This window comes from Aspergillus ibericus (assembly GCF_003184845.1).
Source record: "Aspergillus ibericus CBS 121593 unplaced genomic scaffold BO80scaffold_21, whole genome shotgun sequence".
Taxonomy (NCBI): domain Eukaryota; kingdom Fungi; phylum Ascomycota; class Eurotiomycetes; order Eurotiales; family Aspergillaceae; genus Aspergillus; species Aspergillus ibericus.
The window spans coordinates 103,669-128,578 of NW_020292119.1; the positions used below are offsets into that span (position 1 = coordinate 103,669).

Below are 24,910 nucleotides of genomic sequence, written 5' to 3' on the forward strand. Positions count from 1 at the left end.
TGTGGCAGGGGTGGCTAACGTGCTGCAATCACACATGCCCTGACACCAACTGTGCACAGTTGATAGACGCCAGTGGAACTTGCCCCTGGACTGCCCTTTCCCCCGCAGGATGTTGCGTCATGTGCTTCATATGTTGCTGCGGATTAACTTGCATGCGATCAATAGATGAAGGCGCCAAATAGCTTATAGCACAGTTATCTGGAGTCTTGTGTTGGCTGTCGAGCATCCACTTCCATGGAACAGATGCATCACCATCTGCTCCGGGGGTAAGGGATAGATAGCTACGGCAGGTCAACTCTTCGGGGTCCTGCTGCTACATATGTACGATGCGAGCTAACTTCCCCTTGACATCGAGCCCTCGAGGATCCGTTCCCCTGTGAAGAGCCCATTCAGCCACTACTGTACTTCCTGTCAGAGTCATTCAAATGCACACGGCTGCCCAGGTCTCAATGGCAATTTCCCTTCTTGCTTTTCCTCTTGCACCCACAGTCACATCATGCCGTCTTGTGCTGTGAGCTGATCTGGCCATTACCATTTGGCTTTCGCTCATGAGATGCATTAGCATCTAATCCATTCACTTCACCCCGCCCCTCGCTCAACGTCATATTCTACTCCACCATAGACACTCATTTAAAAGATTTGGTAATATCAGCAACTCATCATTCTTGGAGTCGCTCACTCGTTTACTCATAACACGATCTGCCTACGGAGAGCCAGTGAAGTCCTGGGTTGCAACCTTCCCGAAACTGACTTGGTCGATCAGCTTTCATCCATCCAAGCATATCTTCCGGGCTCTTTGACATCACGGATAGGATGCCGCTCTCTTCGCGGTTTATGCGATGGCTTTGCATACTGTCGACTCTCGCACCAGCATTGGCAGCGGGCACCGACGCCTGGAGCACACGGTCAATCTACCAGACCATGACTGACCGATTTGCGCGCACCGATGGATCGACTACGTATCCCTGCAACACCACAGACGGTCTATACTGCGGCGGAACCTGGCGAGGCATGATCAACCAGCTCGACTATATTGAAGGAATGGGGTTCGATGCGGTCATGATATCTCCTATTATCAAGAACATCGAAGGACGAGTCTCCTATGGCGAAGCCTACCATGGCTATTGGCCAGAAGATCTATACTCTTTGAACCCGCATTTCGGAACCAAACAAGACCTTCTCGACCTAAGCAAGGCGCTCCATGACCGCGGCATGTATCTCATGATGGACACCGTCATCAACAACATGGCCTACATCACCAATGGTTCTGATCCCAGCACCAGCGTCGACTATTCCATCTTCACCCCCTTCAACGACCCCAAGTACTTCCACCCCTACTGCCCCATCACCGATTACAACAACTACCCACTGGCCCAAGCCTGCTGGACCGGCGATGATATCGTCGCGCTCCCCGATCTCAAGACCGAGGACCCCACCGTCCAATCCATCCTCAACACCTGGATCCAAGAGATCATGACCAACTACTCCATCGACGGGCTCCGTCTCGACGCCGCCAAACACGTCACCCCTAGCTTCCTCCCCATCTTCCAAAAAGCCGCCGCCAACTCCTTCATCACAGGGGAAGTCTACGATCAATCCGTCGACACCATCTGCGACTATCAAACCAACTATCTCCCCAGCGTTCCCAACTACCCAGTCTACTTCGCGCTCCTAGACGCCTTCACGCGCGGAAACACAACCACCCTCCCCAACATCGTCGAAGACATGAAACACGCCTGTCCCAACGTAACCACCCTGACGAGCTTCTCGGAAAACCACGACGTCGCGCGCTTTGCCAGCCTCGTACCGGACATAAACGTAAGCCCATCCCCCATCCCTCCCCCCTCTCTCCCACCAACAACAACCCCCTAACACAAACACCCCAGCTCGCCAAAAACCTCCTAACCTACACGCTCCTAACCGACGGCATCCCCATGATCTACCAAGGCCAAGAACAGCACCTCAACGGCGCCTACGACCCCCTAAACCGCGAAGCCTTGTGGCTCTCATCCTACAACACCACCACCCCATTATACCAACACATCCGCACCCTCAACCGATTCCGAAAACACATCATCCAGCACATCGACCCCCGCTACCCGGGTACGCAATCCGTGCCCATCTACCGCGGGTCGAGCGAAATGGCCTTTCGGAAGGGGAAAATGGTCATGTTGTTGTCGACGCAGGGGACCGAGAGTGGAAGGTATACGGTGCGTTTGGTGAATGGGTTTCAGCCCGGGATTGGGGTGGTCGAGGTGGTGACGTGTAAGAATTATACGGTTAACGAGAGGGGGGAGGTGTGGGTGGGTATGGAGAGGGGGGAGCCGAGGGTGTTGTTTCCGGTGGAGGAGATGGGGGGGAGTGGGATTTGTGGGTTTAATGTTGGGGTGGATGGGGAGGGTTCGGGGGGAGGGAGGGTTGTTGGTGGGTTGATGGTATCTTGGTGGTGGTGGGGTGTTTTGGGGATGTGGTTGGTGAGTTGGGGGGTTGTATGAAAGAGTACACGGTGAACTGTTGGATATGACTTCTAGTAAATAATACATGGTAATGATATGATATGGTTATGATGACTGGAAAGTGGAGGTCTACAGCTTAGTCAAGGCAGGTTCTATGACGTAGGAGGGAGCCACTACGGAAAACAAGTTTGTCATAATGATGGATTCAAGAGCGGAGATTAATTAGTTTCCACCTCTAGAGCATTAACATCAGAAATTCCATCGGATTTGTCCGCCCCAATGGCCCCGTATCGGAGCTGCGTGGCTAACCCTGGCCATCGGGGCGGAGAGTTAGGGTAGGGTGCCTCTCATCTTCGAAACACAGGCTGAATTATTGGTGGAAACCATGCTGAAATACTAATACAAACGGATCCTCAAAAAACAAAAGTACCATTTTGTTTCAGATTATCATCGTGTCCGAGATCGTGCATATCCGGGTGTTGCTATGAAGGGCTCATGCATTTGTACGCTCTAGCGCTAGACCAGGGCGGATGAAGATGCGCGAATGCGATGCGAAATGCGTTTAGCGGCGGTTGTTGCTGCGCATGCCCAGGATCTGGACCATACGGACGAAGATGTTGATGAAGTCCAGCTCAAGGCTGATGGCCTCGTTGACAACGTCCTTGCGGACAATGCCCCTCTCGGCCAGGCGGGCGTGGTGAAGGATCTTCTGGACGTCGTAGAGGGTGAAACCACCGAAGACGGCGAGACCACCGTACAGCCAGATCTTCTCGGACCACATCAGAGCGCGGGTGGCAGTGGCGGGGAGGACAAGAGGAGCGAAGCCAGACAGAGCAACGATGGTCACACCAGCGAGCAGAGGAGCACCCAGGTACATGTACTTCTCCTGCTTAGCGGTGGCACCGACGAAAGCGATCGAGCCCATCATTCCAACGGTGTAGAGACCAGCGCGAGCGAGGATAGCGGGGTTCATGAACATCAGGGGAGACAGGAGCGCAGCCTGGGTGACGTTGAAAGCCGTCCAGAGACCGTACTTCAGAACGTAGCTACCAGAAGTCAGCCAGATGATTCCAATATACAAAATAGAATGACGGCAAGCGCGAGTACTTACTTATCGGGAGAAGTGTACAAAGTGCCATACATGGTGCCAACGCTGGCAACCAGACCGAGACCAATGACAGCCCAGGGGCTGGCAGCCATCAAGCGGTAAGACCATCCATTCATGTGCAGAGCCCGAGCAGCGATACCGATGATACCAACACCAAGTCCAGTGTGCATAAACGTCTCGTTCAGGAAGCTGCGCTCAAACGGGGGCATGCCGCCATCTTCTCTGGTTTCGCGGTTGAAGATCAGGTTGGTTGCGAGGATAGTACCACCGATGATGGTGGCTCCGTAGAGCAGCTTCTGAGTGAGGTTGCCACCCTGGACATTGTAGGTGGGCTGCATGTAGGTGCGGCGGAAAGCATTCTGGAAGGTCTGACGGGACTTTGCGAAAATGGAGACGGGACCGGTAGGCTTGGGCTGAGCCTTGAAGGGCGTGTTGTGGATGAAACGAGCGCTGTTAGCGGGTTTGGAGATTTGCCGAAGCGCCGTCGGAACGGCGAACGGGCGTCGCATGAAGAACGCCATGGTGGTGAGGGTGACGATGAGGTCAAGGTTGTTGGAGATGAGGAGAAGAGCTGGAGAGCGGCGGATGGCCGGCTTAAGAATGATATCAGTCAGCCGTCGCTGGCCGCTACGGTCGCCCGAACGTTCGAGAAGTGAAGTCACGTGGGGGCTGCGCCCAATGAGTCAGCATCACCGCCCTCGGCGATAAGTTGGCGGGGGAGGGGGATTTAGGACTTAACGGACTTGCACGGCCACCGGCAATTGTCATCCCAATCTCGCATCCACGCTTCTCATCCCTTCTCGACAGTTCTCCCGGGATACGCCTGTCGTCGCGCTCTTGACATCATGTCTTCGCCGCTACTAGACACCATCCACCTGTCGCATCTGCCTCCGTCGATGCCCGTGCACGTTGCTCTCTATCGGGATGTGCAGAATGCTCCGTACCTTCGCCAGCAGCTGATGTCCGCCAATGCTGATTTCGAGTATGCATTCATTGATGCAAGCACAGTATGGACTCAGGATTTTTTCCCAGTCGAGCAACTGATGTGGCTAACAACGCCACAGGTCCTGTCCAGAACACATCTTCTCTCTGCCGTCTTCAGAGCAGTCAATGACTACATGAACGGGCGCCTCAAGTCTCGGAATGTGCACTCTGAGATTGTCTTCTCACTAAGCCCCGCGACAAATGTGCGCCTCTATACGAAGCGAAGAATCCTGAGCTATACTGACCACATATAGATCGCTGAATCTTTCCGCAAGTTCGGCATTCTTGATACGACGAAAGACCTGCTGGTAGTCAAGGTCTCGGTGACGCCGGAGATTACCCACGAATCAGTAGCAGCTCACCTGGGACAAAACGTTGAGGGAACCCCCGTGCCATTTGATGACGAAACTCTATCCACGATATCCGACGTTGCAAAGATCAAGAAGGCCTACAAGCTGGGAGCGCTGAACACTGCGCCGCCCAATCAACCAAACGGCACGCACGATGCCGGAATGCGACGGCTTGAGCTTTCGGTCTTGGGAGCCATTGCCTTGCGGGGAGCGACTTGAAGAAAACTTAGATCTAAAAGCCATCCCTAATCCCCCGACTGCTCTCTTGGATGCTATGGTTCCTCTGAAGTGGACAGGCTACAGTTGCAGAATGCCTGCTCTGCCCGGCCGTCAACAGTGCAGGCTGGAGTACCGGGCCACAGCCTTCGCCAAGGAGGACTTTGGTGCAGACCAATACCGTGGTGAAGAGCATCCAAGCAGGACACACTTATAGAACATCGTGATCTCATGTATATAGAAGGCCCAGGCCGCTATTGATATAGTTGGGGCAGAGCATTGAGCTATGGCCTTTGCTTGTTGACCTAATCCGCCCTTGAAGGCTCACCTTAAGGTGCAACCTCTTAAAGCACAATTTCCAGAAAACGTAGTTTCCGGGACTGATGTTGAATTGGTGATGAGGCATAAAAGAGAACGTGGCGGCGGTTGCCCTGCCCACCGCGCGGGTTTACTTCCGCAACTGCCAAGGCCCGGCCAATCTCTCCGCATCTTCGCGACTTAGTCGATCTTTTGTCCGGGGGCGAGCATAGCACCATGCCTCACTAGTGCAGGGGGCTTTTCTTAGCGCACTGCATCACCAGGGACCGAAAGCGCTAATGTCACCCAGCTAATCGCCTTGATTTTCGTCGCGATTCGCCACCATGGCCACCACCGCGGAGGTCTGGGTACTTTCCTCCTCGCCGGAGCACAATCCTGTTCGCACGCCGGCACCACCTGCCTACGATCCCGAGAAGCTATTCGGCCTGTCGCCGATCGACACCTCCATAACTCCGATACAGTCTCCATCGGAGCTGTTTGAGCTGCCGACACATTCCAGATATTTCGAGGTCGGGAAACAGGCCGACGAACCGCGCCGGAAGGAAGTCAACAAGACACCTAATCCCTCGACAAACGACGAGTCAGTTGTGCTAGCGATCGACGGAGAAGCTGTGGCAGATAAACCGAAGCGAAGGGGCAGACCAAAGAAGGCGCTGGCGAAAGCTCCTGAGGAGTTGGAGCCTATTGTCGCGAGCAAGAAAAAGACCGCTTCGAAAAAGTCAACAACGGGCGTACCGAAGAAACGCACCGAGACCACAACGAAGCGCACGACACCGGCAAACAGAACGATCTCGGGACGAGTGTCAAAGGCAGGCAGCTCACAGCCCAAGGAAGCTAAAGTGCAGGATAATTGCCCGTCGACGCCGCGGGCTTCTTCAGCACCGAAGGAGACTAAGGAGGCGCTCGATTGGGAACGGGATGGCCTACAGCTCGAACAAGCAATGACGAGGAGACTGGACTGGACGCCCACACAACATAAGGCTAAGTCGATCATCGGGTTGGATGACAAGCCAGGGTCGAATGACAGCGGGAGTGGCTTCGGTAACTTGCTCTCTGAATATGGTTTCAATAGGACTGCTACTCCTGCAAGCGACTATGTGACTTCTGAGGATGGCGGACCGACAAAAAGGAGGCGGATAGAGGTATGGCTTGTGGTTGCTATTGGTATTTGATCATTACTCACTCCGTGCAGCTAGTTGATCCTGGAATATATCCTGCTGTCAAACAAAGTGCTGTCGATGTCAACGGAAAGGACAACACAGGGTACGGGTCTCAGCAGTCAACGTTAGCTGCGCAGAAGAAACCGAAGAAGCGCGTCAATAAGTTCACCACACTCACAGCCCGCGTGACGGCGAAGTACATGAGCGAATCTGCAGAAACCTCTGATAATGTGGATGAAGAAATCGAGGCTGCTGAAGAGAGTTTGACAACAAAGTCCAGGAGTACGAAACCCAAGAAAAAGGGCCAGCGAAGCTTGAAGTCTCGAGAACCGGAATTCGTGGTGCTCTCTCCTGAAGAAGCGGCCAAGACTCTTGAAGACCAGGAGCTCATATTCGGAACATGCAGCCAGCTAGAGCGGGAGGATTCTCCCACTACAATAAGAGAGTTGCAGGCAGCTATTTGTCAGTCAGAACTGAGCATGGTGTCGGAAGACAACAGCCGTCCTTACCAGAAACTGGGCAAGGGAACTTCGTCTGCAGTGTCGCGTTTCACGGGGTCAGGAAACTTATGGTCTGTTGCATCTCGTGATGTCGATGGTTCCCTAATGCAGGTGGAAGTCGTGGACTTGGTGGATTCGCCTGATAGATCGGGGTCTGTCGCTATATGCGAACAGCCCAGCAAAGACAAGGCTGATACTGCGATTGAATGTAATGACAGCCGCGGCAGCTCTATCCAGAGGGACGCCCCCGAGCCAGAAGCGGCTTTGGCCGTAAGCGAAGAATCGACTCCTTTACCTACTCAGAATACACAAACAGCAAATAAGACAGCCGAAAATGTGGCTTCGCAAGTCTCAGCGTCTCGCACCCGGATGCCAAATTATCGCGGATTCACGGATGCCCGACTATCGAAACAGGTTGCCAAGTACGGTTTCAAACCGATCAGAGGCCGAAAAAAGATGATCGAGCTGCTTCAAAAGTGCTGGGAGTCGCAGCATGGCACAAGCTCAGAGCCAAATGATGAGACCATTCAGCAGAACTCGTCAGCTGATTCCGTGACGGAACCTGCTTCTTCCCAGTCAAAGCCAAGCAATAAAACGACAAGCAAAAGCACTGCACGGAAAACTAATGCAAACACAAAAGGCAAACCGCAATCCCGCACAGCTACAAAGCCAACGGCAGAAGATGCAACGGTTGTCGATACCAGCAAGAAAAGCACATCCCTTCCATCTTCAACCTCGCTGGGCGCTACCACAAGACCAATAGCCGGACAGACACCGAGAAAGACACCTACATACTCGTTCGCCGACGTGGAAGAAATTGAAGACTCGGAAGACGAAGCAATCCTTTCGCCTAGCCGCCTACAAGGTCAATTATTTCAACACACCTCAGCAATACCCAAGCCCTCTCTGTCCACCTCCCACGTGCCATCTACTCCCACCCGACTCACCTCTAAAAACATCTCTACACAGACCACAGCAACATCAACTGCAGCAGAAACTCCCCTTCCTCTCCCAAACCTATCCAACCAAATCACCGCCGCCATCCGCGCACAATCCCAATCCACCACAGCAGCTAGCACCCACAAACGCTCCACCCCCACATGGCACGAGAAAATCCTCATGTACGACCCGATTCCACTCGAAGACTTCACGACCTGGTTAAACACCGAAGGTCTGAGTCTCATAAATGAGGACCGCGAAGTCGGCGCCGGCTCTGTACGAAGATGGTGCGAGAGTAAAGGCATTTGCTGCTGTTATCGACCGAGAAAGAAAGAAAATTAATTGGTTAATTAGATGCGGGTCATCTATTTACTTTGGGACGACTAATCACGTTGGTTTATGTTCTTTTATCTTCTTGGGGGTCTTCTATATGGTGTTGTTGGGTATACATAGATGGTAAATAGAGGGAGTATGGCGGGTGGTGATTTGGAGTTACCTCGGCTTAGGGCTAGTGGTGTAACGGAGTAGTCATTTGGTACCACCCTCCTTCCGTTTCCGGAATATGTATAGTATAGTATAGTACTTGGGTACGGTACTAGGTTCTGGTATATCCTTTGCATGTATAGCACTCATTCATCAATCATCAATCATCATTCATCATTAACTCATTAACTCATTAATTCATTAATTGTTTCCAAGTTCCCCCCAAACATAATCATAACCGCTCATAACGGCATCAACATCACATCAGCATCCGATTTAACACTAGAATTAAAATCAACATTAACGTTCAAGACAATAAAGCCAACCTCAATTCTCCCTGACCCATTCGCGTCCTGTTAATAATGCATGGTATAATGTATACATAGCGATAAAAGCAATAAAAGAGCAAGCAACGGGAAAGAAAAGGGAAAATGAGAGAAAAGGGAAAGAAAAAAAAAAAAAAAAAAAGAGAGAGAGAGAGAGAGAGAGAGAGGAAAGGGAAAGAAAAAAGGGCAAGAGGAAAAAAAGAAAGCAAGGAAAAGAGACAGAGAGAAGATAGGGATTAGCGAGTATACACCAAGGAAATCTAGATCGAAAGTCGTAATTCGAATTGAGAGGTTGTATACAATGAAATGTAACAAAGCACACACCATCTCTAATCACAAGTCTCATCAAAGTTCATCCGAAGTCGCTTTTTGGTCGTGAGTAAAAGAAAACAACAAGAGAAAAAAAATACCGTCAACATCTACTCCTCTGCGTCCCCGTTGATCGAAGGTTCGGTTTTCACGACCTCCACAATCTGCACGGCATCATCATCCTCCTCACCCTCATTCTCGACCTGGATCCGGGCCTCATTATCATTAAGGATGTCCTCAGCATGCATCATGTACACTCTGTTTCCCCTCGATGAAGCACTATGACTCGCGCGACGGCCAATACTTCCGTTCGGATACATCGGATTTGACGGTCCGGGGGTGCCACCCGGCATCAGGGACGCGGCTGCGTCGAAGTCATTGGGCAGACCACCGTCGAACGTCGGGTCGGTCGCTCCAGCGTAGCCGTCAAAGTCGCCCGGTGGGAACCCAGTGATGTAGTCGGATACGTCCAGGGTTGGATCGACGGCGTCCAGTCCAGGCATGCCCATGCCTGCGAAGTTGGCGGTAGGGTCGAGAGGACCCGGGTTGGGGTACATTGGCTGTCCGGGAGGGGGGAAAGGAAACATTGCTTGCGCGAGCGAAGGGTTCAGGTTCATGGAGGGGTGTGCGGCGGCGGCGGCGGGGTTCATGCCAAAGGTTTCCAGGTTGAGGTTGTGGTCGAAGCTGGGGACATTGCTGACGCCGACGCTGGAGGTTTGGGATGAGGATTGGCGGCGGTTGGGGTATTGAGACTGGGATGGACCTGCTTGTTGCTGTTGTTGCTGTTGTGGCTGTTGTTGCTGCTGCTGCTGCTGTCGTCGCCGCCGCGGCTGCGGCTGCTGGGGTTGGATAGAACGGGAGTGCCGGCGTGAAGAACCCGGGCCATGCTGCATTGCTCGCTGGCCAGGACTCTGTCCTGGGGGGGGATTATAGCCAGGGAGCTGCGGCGGCGGCGCAAGGTTGTAATTTCTCGAGTACATGGCTTGCCATGTATCCTGGGGGGCCGATGTGTGGTGATGGGAGCCCGGAACAGCTTGCATCGTGGAATTTCCCTGTAGAGCATTTGGGAAGGACGGGTAAGCCCACTGGTCTACCCGGTAAGGACTGGGGATTTGGGGGTGACGAGGCGCTGAAGCGACCGACGTTGGATTCTGGACTGGCGCGCTCGGATGAAGAGGATGAGGAGGATGAGACGAGACCATAATTGGTGTGATACCCGCGGCTTTCAGTTGATTTTCCAGAAGTAGCACCCTATGTTGGGATCCTTGGAATGCATATTCGAGTTGTTTCTTCTTCTCCAGCAACTCTTCGATTTGACGTTTATACCTCCGACAGGCTCCGCGAGGCCACGCCTCCAGGGTATTTGGATCCGTCATTTTACATTCCACCTTGGCTAGCTGGCATGCCTTGCAGCAGTAGGGATCTTTGTCGCAAGTCCCTCTCCGGGCCTGATCATAGAAGAGTTAGTCAGGGGGACAGTTGGCATCGTGAAGGATACTCACCTTGCAACGATCACAGGCATTGTTCGTTCTATTCGGTTTCTTGTTCTTCTCCGCCTCCAGATGCTTCTGACGGTATTTCTCTTTCACCTGGTCCGAATAGTCGTTGGCGGTTTGCCTCGGACGGCCAACCTTCCCGGAGGAGGACTTGACGTCTTTCAGCTTGGGACGCCCCCGTTTCTTCTTGGTACTGGCCATGACTTCTTCTTCCTCTTCTTCTTCTTCTTCTTCTTGTACGTCCCCTTTCTCCTCCACCCCCAAGGTTTCAGGAATATCCTGATCATCAGCCACACCTTCGGTACGTTTGACCTCAGCATGCGCGTCATCATGGGGGGGTACATAATCGCCTGCAAAGGCATGTTTCCTTGTAGCGCCCTTTTTCGCCGAAGCACCTTCGGCTACACTCGCGTGTTCGCCAGAGAGGTCAGGACTTCTCAAGTCAGCTGGGGCAGGATGTGCTTCTTTGACTTCCGACGCATGCAGCCGCGGGGAAGTACTGGAGCCCAAGTCCCCGGGGGAATATTCTGGCAGGGCGAAATGCGGTGTCAGACCAGTGGGTTCAATACCCTCCAAGAAGGTCCACAAGGGATCATCCTTGTCTGTCGCGCTATCTGCGTCGGGGATGCCCTCAGCTGCAGCATCTGGCTGGGGAAGTGCAGAGTCGTCATCTTGCACGGGTTCTGGCGCCTTCACTGCCCGTTTGGGGTTCGGGTCGTCTTCATTCCCAAGGCCAGCTTGGTTCGACGTTCTCTTGGCGGTCATTTCACTGGATATACCGGTAAGTTGCTCTTGGAGGAACGCTTAAGCAAGACCTTACCAACGTGATAGGGGGGGGGGGGGGATGGGAGGATCGTTGCACGAGGGGTGAGTTGATTGAAAGATGCCACTCGCAATGACAGTGCTGTCAGGAGAATTGAGGCATCTTGAGGGAAAGACCCTCTATATATCTGAGTAGACAGTCATATCGACCCTTCGTGGCCAAACAAGGCACTTGTCGAAAAGAAAAGGGCAATTGTCGACAAAGAGCCCTTTTTTCTCGTGAAAGGTGCCTCACCCTCAGAGACTGGGGACAAACGCCGTGAAACAAAGGGCATCTTCCGCACAATGCCAGGTCGAGGCTCATGCTGGCAGGAGAGTATCGGCAGCATCCGCTTTCACCAGGGGAACAATGCGGGAGGTGTCGTAAAATCATTGTGTCTGTGTTTTGGGTTATTCATAATGAAACCTGTAGTCAGATCGTGCAGCCTTTCATGGACCACTTTTCAGCCAGGCAATCTCTTTCTCTCTTCCTTGCACTGACGACCACACAATGATTCAGGGAGGTCTGCGTCCGAGATACTGCCAGTCCCCTCACTAGCAAACCTAGTCAGGATCATCCCATTGTTAGAGCGCTCTATTCCGGGCGACAAAAGCTGGAAACAAGAACATTGAAAGACACCATCCGAGAAGACCAGGCAACAAACGGAAGAGGCGGGGGAGACAAAGGAATCTGTCATTTGCGGTCCAAGCCGGCATGATGAAGGCTCTTTTCTATTCGAATACGCAGGTATTTTCCCTGTCCAACACCAAGACAGAGGATTGGGAACTTCTCAAAGAGACTTGGAATAGTCGATGAGCACGAAAAAATAAGGAAAAGGAGAAAGGAAACTCTAAGGTACAGGAAGTCCGGAACCATCATCAGTCCCAACATGCAAGATGAGTATTACCGAGCCAGTCCCTCAGACGACCTATGCTGCCACATGCTCTGTGTTCAGAGACCAACTCCTCCCATGCCCGAGTCCGTTATAACCTGGAAAATATTCATGCAAACCATCCCAACCAAAAGAGGAAACCTAAGAAGCCAGCCTGAGGTAAATGTGCTCCAGATATCAGTGCAATGCAACGAGACCCAAGACGGTCATCAGTCATGAGTCGGGGAGGTCTTCCATGAGAAAACACAACTCCGGGGGATCCAATACCAAGGCAGTTCCAACGAAAGTAAGAAGAAAGATGACGGTGAATAGAGGGTGGAGGATAAGAGGGAGTGATGGACAGAGATCAAGAAGGGATGTTTCGGATATTAGACAATAGATTTTCGCAGATGGGCTGGTATGATTGCCCTTCGATGGGGCCATTACATGGCGATGTTGGGCTCGTGGATCTTGACAAGGCACGACGCACCCGGTCAGCGGAAGACCCGTCCGTTCTGCGCAACGGTCTCAAAGAAAATCCTCTTGCCGTATTTGCGAGGGCCCCCGGCTTCAAGCCAAGGCAGGAGGTTCTTGCACTGGCTCACGTCGAAGGATGTTAGTTGATTACAACCATCTGCAACCGCTTCAACTCCCGCGCCGGTGACTCGAACACAGCCCCGAACGGAAAGGCGTTGGAGATGCAAAAGATGCAGACCAATGCTGCGCAGAGATGGGTCAGATATGGCAGAGCCACAGAAGGACATGTTGAGATAGGTCAGTTGCGAGCATTGCAGAGCGAGCACCTCCGTGGCGGTGTCAGAGAGTGCGCAGCAGAACGACTGTCAATAGTCAGTACCTGTTACCTTAGGACGAAGAGGCTATGTGGGTTCAATTTCTTACCAAATCCAACTCCTGTAGCTGTTTGGCAGCATTGGTAAGATGAACTATGGCGTTATCAGTCAAATATGTGCAATCCGCTAAACAAAGTTTCCGAAGATTGGTGAACTGGGCATTGCCCCAGTATTGAAATCCATGGTCGGTAATGGTGGTGCAACGGGTGAGATCCATTTGTTCAATTCTTGAGGCAGCATGAGACGCGATATGATGCATCGACCGGTCCGTGACGTGCTTGCAGTATGACAGGGTCAATTTCTTGAGCTCGGGGCAGCCGAACACGGTCTCAGCCGCGGTCTGCCTAGTAGGCTTCATAGACACCTTGCCCGTCTTGCCTGAGTCGTCGTTCGACTTATGCTGACCAGGCGCGACCCAGCCGACAATTCGAGCCAGGAGCGTATCGCCGACTTTCCGACAATTACTGAGATCAACCTCCTGCAGGCCGTTGGCTTTGCTAGCCATATCGAGGATAGCAGATGCGGTGACGTCCCAGACGCTCTTCATTTTCCATCCAACTACGTTAGAGCCACATGTCGTGACCAATTTGCTGAAGCCCTCATCTGTGATGTGGAAACAATTGCTGATGTCGATGTAGCGCGGTCTGCTGCCCACGAATGGGCAAATGATTTTCACCAGCACGTCGTCGGTGATGCACCGGTTATAGGAACTCAAGTCTAGGTAACGAAGCAACTCCGTTGACTTACTCAGAAGTTCCGACCAGTGCATTGAGACTGCCCGGAGGCGAAGAAGATCATGGAGCTCAAGGTACTGAAATACAACCAGCAGCACCTTGTCGGGAAGGTACCCGTGGTTATCACGACGCGGTTCACGGAGCGTCTCCGAGGGTGCTGAGAACTCGCCGGCTCCAGGCAGCGTGAGAAAGGACGAGCTGGTGGATCGAGGCTCGGATGGAGGGGACGGCCTCTGTTGCTCCCCGGAGACTTCCTCCGGGGCCAACGGGGCCACGGAGCTGCGCCGGCTTCGAAATCGGACTTTGTCTAGGCCCACGCTGAGGAAAGGATCCGGATCTGAAGGCCGCAGCACACTTGGTTCATCTGTTCCATTAACTTTCGGAGTGCTGTCCAGTTCCGTTTCTGTTAAGGTGAGGAGTGGCATGGATTGTCTGCGACTGGCCCTGAGCTTGAAGTTGTCATCGACACTTAGCTCGCTCGTCGGCTGCTCATCACTCGCTTCTGACATCACAACGTCGCCATCGGACGCTGATTGAAGGCGTTCCTTGGCCGTCCTTTCCACCTGTCCGCGAACCTTTGGAGGGCACCTCTCCCAGAATTCCACCAGAACCTCACCGCTGATCATCAAACATTCCACCGCACTAATGGATCGCACAGTGGCAGTTCTGCGTGGTGCTAGCGACAGACTCACAACCTCACCAAAATATTGCCCCTGTTTCAGCCGGGCCTTCACTTCAAAGCCGGGATGCTCTATCGTGCTCGGCAAGGAATGTGCGTGTTGCATCTGTGTCCGCTCCGACAGGACTTCGACTTCACCGCGAACGATGAAGTAAATCTCGCGGCCCTGGGAGTCTTGTTTGATGATGTCGGTGAATGGCGGGTAGGACCGCGGTTGTGCATTCAGACCCAGGAAATGGAGGATATCCGGCGGCAGGCCGGCGAATAGCGGCAGCTCCTTGAGTAAAAGACGGACATTTACCAGTCCGTTCGCCAGCGCACTGGAGGATCCATCAGCCAATCCAGGACTTGGGGACTTTCGCTTCTTATTGACGGACTTCAAGCTTCTGCCGTCCTGATCTACGAGATTCAGGTCACCGGAGTATGCGTCTCGCAGTCTCTTCGACCCCTTTCTTGCGGGACTCACGAGATCCACTGGCGGTGCGGAGGTCTCCTTTTTCTTTTTCTCCAAGATCATCAGCCTCTCTTGAGCCTCGTCTCTGATCGCCCGCTCGACATCAGGGAAGCGAGGGAGGATTTTCCGGAAGTCCTCCTTGGTTAAGACGACGAGCAAGCATCGGGTGCGGGCGACGATAGTTGCCGTCCGCGGGCGATCCATGAGCACACCGATTTCACCAAAGAACGCCCCCGGTTCGAGTTCCGCGTATATACTCTCGCCATCGCGAGAGGTCACGGACACGGCGCCCCGGACCAACCAGTAGATGGCTTTGGCTTCATCCCCTTCCGTCAGAATATAGTCGTTGGGCGCATGGAGCTGTGGGCGAAGATGCTGGCCGACATCGATGAGGAATGATTCGGGGGTGGACTGGAACAGTGGAAAGGAGCGTAATCGGTCGACCAGGTCCAGCGGGAGGGCCTGGATATTAGACGAGGTCAAGGGCGATGGTCGCACGGGACGATTGGGGTTTGTGAGCGAATCAAACGAATGTAACAGCGACGCGGTGTCGGAGATGGGGTGGACGGCCTTGGTCGAGCCACCACTAGTTCTGCCATGGCGCCGCATGATGGGCCGGTTGTGAGACCTTCCAGGAAAGGCAGGCAAGAACAGGAGGGGAGGTAATTGAAGAGGAGCCTCGAGAGGGCCAACATGTAGTTGTTGGCCGATGTCCTAAGCGATCAATGGGCCGATGACGTCGACGAAAATGAGATCACGGGGGAGAGGAAGCTCTCAAAAAGGCATCTTTGCAGTGGACAAGAGTGCGGGGAGGGGTGGGAGGCAGAGGAGGCGAGGATGGTCGATCAAGCTGAGAGTGAGTGAGAGCTGGGCGAGGACGAGAGACAGCTGGATAGCTTCTATGCGACGACAGGGACCGGGCGAGCAAAGAGCGGTAATGATGCGAAGCAGCAACACGGCAATAATAATAAAACCATAATAATTCGAATAATTATTCTGGAGAAAGGCGGACGAGCATGCTTGCTGCTGGGAGGAGCTAGTGGTTCAGTCTAGCCGGCGGACCAGAAGGTCTGGTGCAGTGGTTGCAGTGGTGCAGAGCCCATCAAAGCGGGGATCACCAAACGTCAAATAACGCGCTGCTGCTCCACCGCCGCTCCGGGAGCTCCTCGCATTGCCCCCCTCAAAGTCAATGACGATTCGATCGGAGCCTCTCCAGAGTTCGCTCGGGGGCTGTCCTATGCGCGGCAATGGACTTGCCCATTGATCTGGATGGAATTTCACCTATACAATGACAATAACAGCAGCCTGAATGCCTTCTTCATCCCCCTCCCTCTTCCGACCACCACCCACGACGGACGAATAAATCGATCTCCGTCCACCATGGCGGGAACGCTGTGCGGATGGTGGGGGACACGACCCAACCGAAACACCGGTCTGTAAATTAAACCCGGCAGAAAGAATGGATGGCCAGGAGCCCGGGGCCAATGCTTTTGGAGGTGCCCTTTTTTTTTTCGCCCAATTATTAGGCAGAGGAATGCTACGGAGTACAGAAGCCGGGTTGGTTGGTGGTCTTGTGTCTTGGGCACAGTGACAGGTCTCAATAATCCGTGGGGTGGGGCTCCCCCAGCAAGCAGAGCAGCCTGTAAGTAAAAGTAACCACAGTGTTTCCCCCCAGTCTCACTGACTAGTACGATCTAGTACGACATACACGGAACTAGTCAGTCCTCTTCAGTCTGAGTCGCCAAAATTCAAAAGAATACAAGCTCGAGGACAATGGCGATCTCTGCCAGACCAATGGAATGGTCTGCAGAGCGTGTGCGTCCCCAGGGCAGATCTGACTGTCAGGTAAGGTTGGCAGAGTTCATGGATCGCCTGTTCGCCTGCATGGGGACCATGCACCCCCCTCGGCACTCTCTCTGGTCTCTTCAAGCTTCCTCGGCAATTCCCATGCCATGATACCAGGTTTACTACCCACTGGATCATCCGTGATCCTCGGGGTCAGGATCCGTGCGCATAAAGCAAAGTCCCCCGGGTGCCGCTTTGGGGAAGTACTGTAAGTTGGACCGGTCAGGTGATGGGGGCACGCGGAAGAGTTCTACATTGGGACAGCAAGGTGGTGGTTCCGTTTCATTCCATGGATTCCTTGCACGTTCGGGAATACCGTGACTAGGTAGTCTGTGCGTATCAATAGCCTGTGGGGAGATAAAAGAAAAGGAGTAGAACGTGCTCCTTTCCAAACTTCCATAATCATCGTCACCCAAGGGTATCCAGCTAACCCTTTCCATTTATCACCGGGCGCCGCCGCCGTGCATACTACGGGCGTATTTGCTGCTCTTCGGCAATCCAGGCATAAGGACGTCACCGGCTTTCTGATCGATCCAGAGTATCAACTCTCCGGTTGAAGTAGCACTGGGCGAGCGCGGGAGTTGGGGGCCCCATATACGTAAAGTGGAGAGTGGAGAGTAGAGATCGAGAGGTAGGATGTGCAACTACCCTAGCAACCCTGATAACTCGCAATCAGTATACATCCTACCCGGTCCAGGAAAAGCAAGAACTTACAAGAACTTACCTCAATATGAGTCTTGCAGGGGTCTCGGTTGCACCTGTCCAGAGATAAGATGACCGGGTATTGGAGCGCTCTCCCGAGCGAAGCAAGCACCATATCCACAGCAATCAATGGGAAAGCTTCATAGAGACATCGAGGAAACGGTTGTCATGTACTCCGTCAATTCCGAGGCTCTCATTCAGACTTCGACTGGCGGCTCCCCAGGATGAAATCAACGTAGGCAGGTCGATTTCCCTTAGCGCTCTCTAGGGCATCTTGCAGCAACCCATAAGCCAAGCTCAATTTCAGACCCAGCCTCGCTGTCCGAGCTGCGGTGTAAACATCGTGTCGACCTAAAAAAAAACACCCATCTATTAGCCTATGCCCATGTCCAAAATCCCACAACAAACACAAAACATACCTAGCAAGCTGTAGATTCCAGAAAACGACAACCCGGCCGTCACCGTAGACAAGAAATCCCTCTGATCGTGACGGGCATAATCCACCGTCTCCTCAAAGAGACAGAACAACAAGGCACCAGTACCCAGCTTAGCTCCCATCCGAAAGCCCTCCTTGATACCTCCGATCGACGACACGTAATTCTTCGTCTTATGGTACTGGAACCATCCCTGCGACGACTCAGGAAAGCGATGGGCGTTTTCGGCTCGAAACCGGTAGGCCAGCATCTTGCTGCCGTGGGTATATCCGATACCCAGACCGGCAGAGAAGGCTGATAAGGTCACGTAATTGAGACGTTTCTTGATGCCCATTCCGAGTCGGGGGGGCGCGTCCGATTCGAAGAATTTGTCCCAGTAGATGATCTTGTATAGGAGCGTGTTCTCCTGGTTATGTCTGGTGGGTGGGTCTTGATCATCCATGGTGAAGAGGTGCTTGCAATTGAAGTCGGAAGAAACAGAAGATTATTGTTATAAATTGAGCAGCCGTGTAGCGATGTTGTGAGGTCAGTGGTGGTGGTGGTCAGCTTCTCCGGGGAGCATAAAATCACTGGCGTGAAGTCGGAACGCCTGAGCGGTTCGCCGACTTCCGCCTCTTCGAAAAGCTCCGAGGACCCGCCAAAGCTTCACTGATCAACCACCAATACCATATTCCGTCTACATCATGGTAACTATGGCGATTATCTTTATCTGCGCTCAGATCTAGAACTACACTAATAGGTTATGCGTCAATAGTCTCACCCCGACCCATCAAGTTGGACTCTCTTGTTCAAGAAGCACAAGACCACCGTGCTTCTCATGCTCCCGCCGTCGGAGACGATCGCCACTACAAAAGAATCCCTCCTCAGCGCCCTCCAATCCCGCGGCCTTCAGGAAATCAACGGCGATCTGGTCCCAGAAGACCCATCGGAAATTGAGTTTGGTGTTCCGGTGGATAAGAATGACTTGGAGAAGGGTTGGACAAGACTGGAGGTTGAGGTGCCGGCGTTTGATAATGATGACGCCCCTAAACGAGGAGCTGCAAAGAAAGGCACCGGGGCTCTGACCTTGCAAGCGGCGGAGATTCGGAACGGACAACCGATCGCTTTCAGGTTCCGGAAGCCCAAGGGTGATGCTGAGGAGACTGAAAAGGAAGACGATATGATTGATCTTGAACTGGATGATCCTGGATGGGATGTCATCGTCCCGAGCTTGGATGACGAGGAAGAAGATATTAGTTGAGGCGTCTAGTCGGGACTTTATCTTGTTGTCTTTCTTTTGATGTGGAGTTCAGCAAGGCTTTCATGGGCTGGCGCACGGTTGATACGAGGCATGAATAGGCGGCGTTTGCAGAATTGTTATGACTACTATATTATGATGGCGTGGATGGCTGTAGAACGGATTTGAAGCTCTATCATCGGCCAGGGTCATACAGGGCTCCAGCAATGTTGAAGACCCTGTTATCTATGAGATGACACTGCATAATGGGCCCCACGTGGTCTGTTGTCTCAGTCCAGATTCATGATTATTCTGTTAGAGAAAAATGTCGACAAATTTGATATTACTATGTAACGGCTGAATCCTCTCTGGATATATATTCCCGTGGCTAGCTGTGTTGGAGCAAGGGAGATGAGCTAGATAGATTAAAGCCGATAACACTCTGGCTCTTTATCGGAGCTAGATATACAGTAGTAAAGAGTAGTACCTATCACTGACGAAAAGCAAGGAAAGTATTAATCGATGAATCATGCATCCAACCATTTCAATCACTGCAATAAACAATCGACCAATCATGAAACAATGGTGCGTGGTGGTGTCAGCTGAGTGTCGTGCAGACTGACATGCCGGGTTGGGTTGTAGGTGCCACTCACGGCGATAACGTTACAGCCACGGCCAGTTTATGTTATCAACACGCGGGGTGGTTGCTCGGAGCAACAGGCGGTGGAAAACAAGCCAATGTCAACAGTCAGGCGGAAGCTCGAACTAGTCCCTCAGCGTCGCTCAACAGGGGAGATTCTGGGGCCGACGGAAAAACAGGTCCACAGTCAACATTCTCACGGTCGACACCTCAATCCTTATCTTCTTGTGTTGTTGTTTCTAATCCAATTCGCCTTGTCGACGATACAGGGCGTCGCAGACTCCCTGGATAGCCGCCCTCCGCGTTGAATCCTCGTTCCGCGATAGCTTTCCTCTAGAGGGACGTGGCGCCTCTGCTGTCACCTAGAAATCACCATGGACGCCACTAGTGACTCATCTTCTATTACCGTTGCGGTCAGAGTCCGACCGTTCACCATCCGGGAGGCCGCACAGCTCTCCAAGTGCGAAGATGGCCCGCTATTTCTCGGTGACGGGTCCTTGGCTGGAGTACCGACACCAAAGCTCAACCAGAAGGGTCTTCGCTCTATCATCAAGGTCATTGATGACAGATGCCTGTAAGTCCAGATTCATTCCATGCTGTTTGGCTCTTAGCACGATCTAATGTGATATCCAACAGAGTATTCGACCCGCCAGAGGATAATCCTGTCCAGAAGTTCTCCAAGAGCGTGGTTCCCCAAGGCAAACGCGTCAAGGACCAGACCTTCGCTTTCGACCGGATTTTCGACCAAAATGCCTCGCAAGGAGAGGTATACGAATCGACCACCCGAAACCTTCTCGACAGTGTTCTCGACGGCTATAACGCCACGGTGTTTGCCTATGGTGCGACCGGATGTGGAAAGACTCATACCATTACAGGCACAGCGCAACAGCCGGGTATTATTTTCCTTACGATGCAAGAGTTATTTGAACGTATAGACGAGCGGTCTGGGGAGAAGGCGACGGAGGTTTCGCTTTCATACCTCGAGATTTACAACGAGACCATCCGGGATCTCCTGGTTCCCGGAGGGAGCAAAGGCGGGCTGATGCTCCGGGAGGACTCGAACAAGTCGGTTTCGGTGTCTGGACTGTCCAGCCATCACCCGCAGAATGTGCAGCAGGTCATGGATATGATCATGAGGGGCAATGAATGCCGGACCATGTCCCCGACCGAGGCGAATGCTACCTCCTCGCGGTCGCACGCCGTCCTCCAAATCAACATTGCCCAGAAAGATCGAAACGCCGATGTGAACGAACCCCATACAATGGCGACCCTCAGCATTATCGACCTTGCGGGCAGCGAGCGTGCCAGCGCGACCAAAAACCGAGGCGAGAGATTGTTTGAAGGTGCAAACATCAACAAATCCCTTCTGGCACTGGGAAGCTGCATCAATGCACTGTGTGACCCTCGAAAGCGAAACCACGTTCCCTACCGAAACTCGAAGTTGACGCGTCTCCTCAAGTTCGCGCTTGGCGGTAATTGCAAGACCGTGATGATTGTCTGTGTCAGTCCATCAAGCCAGCACTTCGACGAGACGCAAAATACCCTGCGATACGCCAATCGAGCGAAGAATATCCAGACGAAGGTCACCCGAAACGTATTTAATGTCAACCGTCACGTCAAGGACTTCCTGGTGAAGATTGATGAGCAGATGGCCTTGATCAACGAACTGAAAGCCAAGCAGAAGGATTACGAGAAGGTCGCCTTTGCCAAATACAAGAAGCAGACCGAAAAGAAAGATGCCGTCCTCCGCGAAGGACTGTCGCGGATTCGTAATGCGTACGAACATTCGCTGTCCGAGAGACAGGAAAGGACCAACCACATGATCAAACAGAGGCAGATTAGTCGCCGGATCGGATTGCTGTCTTCGTGGATCGCCGCTTTCGACCAGGTTTGTGCAAGTTGCGAAATCGACGACGCACTGTCGAACCTGCAGGCAGTCCGCAAGACAGCCCAAGGAATCCTCCTTGAACTGGAGAGTAGCAGGCAACACTACCATCAGCGGCTGGCGAGAAGTACATGGGACCGCGGCATGAACTCCGCAGTGGAACACGCCGTGCGTCAACTCCAAGATTTCGATATCAGCGACAACAACGATTTTGTCAATATGTCTCGCGAGGCCGAACTCCTAAGAGCGAACGCCGAGCGCGAGGCTCTGGCGGCAGTAGCAGAGCAGGACAAGGCCGGCGAAGCGGCCACGGTGCAGTTGCTTCTTCAGGCACAGTTTGAACTGATGACCGAGATCGAGAATCTCATGGAGATGAGTGAAGAAGATGCCATCGACCAGGGCAAGAAGATGCTCGCGAAGATGCTCAATTCCTGCTCCACCACGGCCTCCAGTATCGTGAAGCCAGATGGTAAGATGCCATCTATGCCGCTAAGTCCGATGAAGGCTAGTCCCGTGAAGCCAAAGAAGCGGCTCAGTATAGCCACTGCGGTGCCTACCAGTCGAACGATGATCGCACCCATCTTGACTCCCACGGCAGCACCGCCTTCGCCGACGAAGGGATCCCCTCGCCGTCGCAAACTGAACGTTGGTCGAAAGAGCGTCAGTTTCTCACCGAAGAAGACGCAACCGAAGCCCACCAAGCGAGGCGTGAGATGGAAGGATGACGAACATGAGGGCACATTGACGGAGTTCCAAAAGACACCCCAAAAGACGCAAATTACCACCATACCTGAGAACAGTCCTGAGCCGCAACTGTCGCAACTGCCTCGCACATCGCCTGTTCCTCGCGGGATTCCGGTGCCCACCCGCAACTTCAGCCCGTCCAGTGGCTCTCCCCCCATCTCGGCCGTTCCCGAACCGACGCTCAACATTCAGAAGAACAGTCGATTCAAGGCCGGATTCCTGTCTAAAAAAAACAGCAGCTCCCCCATAGCGCCACCCCCAACAACCACGCTTCCTCTGTCCGAGAACGGAAACTCCCCTCTCCGCGACATTGAGGGCAGCAGCTTTCTGAACCGGACTTCGGTCGAGCGCCCATCTCGGATTGCGGTCCGAACCTCAAGTGGCAGCTACACGGGCAGCCCAGCGGCCGAGAGTAAGACAAGCTGGAAGGCCAGCAAAGACGATGCCATCAAGATCACCTCCGCCATGAGGCGGATCTCGGGGGGATCATTCGGGGTTGGAAGCTCGGCCAATGCGCTGCGCATCCACCGCCGACGCAGCCCGACCTCCGCCACTTATGGTAGCTCTCCGACGGAGAACAACACGATGAACACCATGTTTACGGCATCCCAGGCCCGGCGGATGGTCAAGAGCGAAAAGGAGCTCGAGAGCAAGCCCCCCGTGTTGGGTCCTCGGACGCTCCCAATCATGAAGAACACGCACCGACGTACGACCTTTGGAGGCGACATCCGGCCCCGGAGGCTGAGTGTGATGGCGGGGCCTAGTCCCCCGGATAGCTTCTACAGTGGTGGATTCGCCCTGCGGTAGTGGAACATGCGCCCATATGTTTTGTTTTCTTTGTTGGGGTATTGGTACATGGGACGGTGTTCGGGGCTGGATACCACGTGTGTGCGTTTTATGGAGGGAGGCAGACCGCACGATCTGGGATCCGGTCTGCTGCTCTGCTGCTTCTCTGCTTCTGGTTGTGATGTGCTTCATCTGGAATTTGGAAAGATCCCGTAATTTCATTACTTTCGATGTTGATGGTTTCACTCTTTCATGGCATATATTAGTCCGGAACGTGTATAATAGCAGGATGATTCTTCTTCAGCACTTCCTTCCCCACTACTACTAGTAGCGACTAGTGTCAAGCTATCGTGCAGATGTTCGGACAAGCTTCTAGAAGGCGGCGGCGGCATTATGTCATGCGCGGGATGACGCCACAACCCGCCTTCCATGACAAATTCGCGCCTGCCACGGCGCGCGGCGAGGTGCGTGGCGTGTAGATAGAGCAAGAGTGATTGAATCTCTTCGTCTCATCAATTTATCGCTGAAGTAAAAGCCTCGCGCAACCTGGTCAGGAGGAATCCATTCTGCAGCCGAATTGCCGGTGCCGCTCTCTCCCGCGGAACCGAATTTGAGGTGGAGCAACGCCCGCATTCGAGTACGTACTGTTATACGGCAAAAAAGCCTATGGCCTTCGCGGCGCCCATCTTCTCACGCCTTCTCCGTCCCTTCTCGACCAGCTCACCTTTCCTCTCTCTCACCTCCCCATCATCGACCACCACCCGCGCCATGTCCTCCACCGCCACCCCTCAAACGGCCACCGTCGCCGCCGGCTGCTTCTGGGGCGTCGAGCACCTCTTCCGCAAGCATTTTGGTAACGGCAAGGGCCTGCTTGAAGCCAAGGTCGGCTACTGCGGTGGTCATAGTGCCTCGCCGTCGTACCGCGCTGTGTGTACCGGTGATACAGGTCGTGAGTACCTCCTACCCCCCTCCCTGACCATGCATCCATACCACAATTCGAAGAACAGTACCTTCCTCGGAGTACCTCCGACCCCAACACCCCAATGAAATGACACTAACAACCCATCCAGACGCCGAAGCCCTCCAAATGACCTACGACCCCTCAATCGTCAGCTACCGCTCGCTCCTCGAATTCTTCTACCGGATGCACGACGCCACGACCCTCAACCGCCAGGGTCCGGACGTCGGCACCCAATACCGGAGTGTGATCTTCACGCACGGCGACGAGCAGGAGAAGATCGCCCACGACGTCACGGAGAAGGTCAGCCAGGAGTGGTTCAAGCAGCCCGTTTCGACGGTCGTCGTGCCCGCTGGTCAGTGGTGGGATGCAGAGGAGTATCATCAGTTGTATTTGAATAAGAACCCGGAGGGGTATGAGTGTCCGGCTCAGTATGTTTATCTTTCCTTCTTTACCCTTTTTTGTTTGTGTTTGGTGGATGCTGATCTGTGGGTGTGCAGTTTCGTGAGGTCGTTTCCGCCGCTGTCGGAGTAGGATGTGATGTGAGATATGGAATATGGTATTCTTGGAGATTGGGAGATTGTATCGGTATGGAGTAGTTGAAGTCGAAATATATCCAATTCATTGTTTATTTACAAATGAGGACATAGCGTATTTTTCGATA

General features: G+C 53.2%; 10 protein-coding genes across 10 annotated transcripts; 6 read left to right on the forward strand and 4 right to left on the reverse strand.

Annotated features, from left to right (window-relative positions):
* Window positions 1-813: 813 nt before the first annotated feature.
* On the forward strand, window positions 814-2,764 carry BO80DRAFT_465083 (alpha-amylase AmyA; the record flags this gene model as incomplete). Its single annotated transcript, XM_025722695.1, has 3 exons — window positions 814-1,818; window positions 1,887-2,303; window positions 2,696-2,764. 3 exons carry the CDS (start codon window positions 814-816, stop codon window positions 2,762-2,764), a joined length of 1,491 nt encoding a protein of 496 aa, XP_025574926.1.
* On the reverse strand, window positions 2,739-4,100 carry BO80DRAFT_425418 (Bax Inhibitor family protein). The gene is made up of 2 exons (XM_025719518.1): window positions 3,568-4,100; window positions 2,739-3,502 (listed from the first exon to the last, which is right to left on the reverse strand). Exons 1-2 carry the CDS (start codon window positions 4,083-4,085, stop codon window positions 3,019-3,021), a joined length of 1,002 nt encoding a protein of 333 aa, XP_025574927.1. The 5' UTR covers window positions 4,086-4,100; the 3' UTR covers window positions 2,739-3,018.
* A 518-nt stretch (window positions 4,101-4,618) lies between these two features.
* BO80DRAFT_425419 (EKC/KEOPS complex subunit CGI121/TPRKB) lies at window positions 4,619-5,476 on the forward strand. Its single transcript, XM_025719519.1, has 2 exons — window positions 4,619-4,751; window positions 4,803-5,476. The coding sequence occupies exons 1-2, from the start codon at window positions 4,683-4,685 to the stop codon at window positions 5,115-5,117; spliced, it is 384 nt and encodes a 127-aa protein (XP_025574928.1). The 5' UTR covers window positions 4,619-4,682; the 3' UTR covers window positions 5,118-5,476.
* Window positions 5,477-5,637: 161 nt separating this feature from the next.
* On the forward strand, window positions 5,638-8,660 carry slx4. The gene is made up of 2 exons (XM_025717812.1): window positions 5,638-6,574; window positions 6,625-8,660. The coding sequence occupies exons 1-2, from the start codon at window positions 5,756-5,758 to the stop codon at window positions 8,371-8,373; spliced, it is 2,568 nt and encodes an 855-aa protein (XP_025574929.1). The 5' UTR covers window positions 5,638-5,755; the 3' UTR covers window positions 8,374-8,660.
* A 389-nt stretch (window positions 8,661-9,049) lies between these two features.
* Window positions 9,050-11,431, reverse strand: BO80DRAFT_465087 (putative C6 finger domain protein). Its single transcript, XM_025722696.1, has 2 exons — window positions 10,652-11,431; window positions 9,050-10,597 (listed from the first exon to the last, which is right to left on the reverse strand). The coding sequence occupies exons 1-2, from the start codon at window positions 11,408-11,410 to the stop codon at window positions 9,260-9,262; spliced, it is 2,097 nt and encodes a 698-aa protein (XP_025574930.1). The 5' UTR covers window positions 11,411-11,431; the 3' UTR covers window positions 9,050-9,259.
* Window positions 11,432-12,685: 1,254 nt separating this feature from the next.
* BO80DRAFT_92961 (cyclic nucleotide-binding domain protein) lies at window positions 12,686-15,975 on the reverse strand. Its single transcript, XM_025724927.1, has 2 exons — window positions 13,219-15,975; window positions 12,686-13,157 (listed from the first exon to the last, which is right to left on the reverse strand). The coding sequence occupies exons 1-2, from the start codon at window positions 15,643-15,645 to the stop codon at window positions 12,813-12,815; spliced, it is 2,772 nt and encodes a 923-aa protein (XP_025574931.1). The 5' UTR covers window positions 15,646-15,975; the 3' UTR covers window positions 12,686-12,812.
* Window positions 15,976-17,776: 1,801 nt separating this feature from the next.
* Window positions 17,777-18,459, reverse strand: BO80DRAFT_445325 (uncharacterized protein; the record flags this gene model as incomplete). Its single annotated transcript, XM_025721486.1, has 2 exons — window positions 17,777-17,934; window positions 18,003-18,459. The coding sequence occupies 2 exons, from the start codon at window positions 18,457-18,459 to the stop codon at window positions 17,777-17,779; spliced, it is 615 nt and encodes a 204-aa protein (XP_025574932.1).
* A 166-nt stretch (window positions 18,460-18,625) lies between these two features.
* On the forward strand, window positions 18,626-19,589 carry BO80DRAFT_382634 (uncharacterized protein). Its single transcript, XM_025716898.1, has 2 exons — window positions 18,626-18,703; window positions 18,772-19,589. The coding sequence occupies exons 1-2, from the start codon at window positions 18,701-18,703 to the stop codon at window positions 19,255-19,257; spliced, it is 489 nt and encodes a 162-aa protein (XP_025574933.1). The 5' UTR covers window positions 18,626-18,700; the 3' UTR covers window positions 19,258-19,589.
* Window positions 19,590-20,023: 434 nt separating this feature from the next.
* On the forward strand, window positions 20,024-23,593 carry BO80DRAFT_493872 (kinesin family protein). The gene is made up of 2 exons (XM_025723842.1): window positions 20,024-20,447; window positions 20,510-23,593. Exons 1-2 carry the CDS (start codon window positions 20,248-20,250, stop codon window positions 23,307-23,309), a joined length of 3,000 nt encoding a protein of 999 aa, XP_025574934.1. The 5' UTR covers window positions 20,024-20,247; the 3' UTR covers window positions 23,310-23,593.
* Window positions 23,594-24,056: 463 nt separating this feature from the next.
* Window positions 24,057-24,780, forward strand: BO80DRAFT_356597 (peptide-methionine-S-sulfoxide reductase; the record flags this gene model as incomplete). Its single annotated transcript, XM_025715795.1, has 3 exons — window positions 24,057-24,237; window positions 24,359-24,677; window positions 24,747-24,780. 3 exons carry the CDS (start codon window positions 24,057-24,059, stop codon window positions 24,778-24,780), a joined length of 534 nt encoding a protein of 177 aa, XP_025574935.1.
* Window positions 24,781-24,910: the final 130 nt, after the last annotated feature.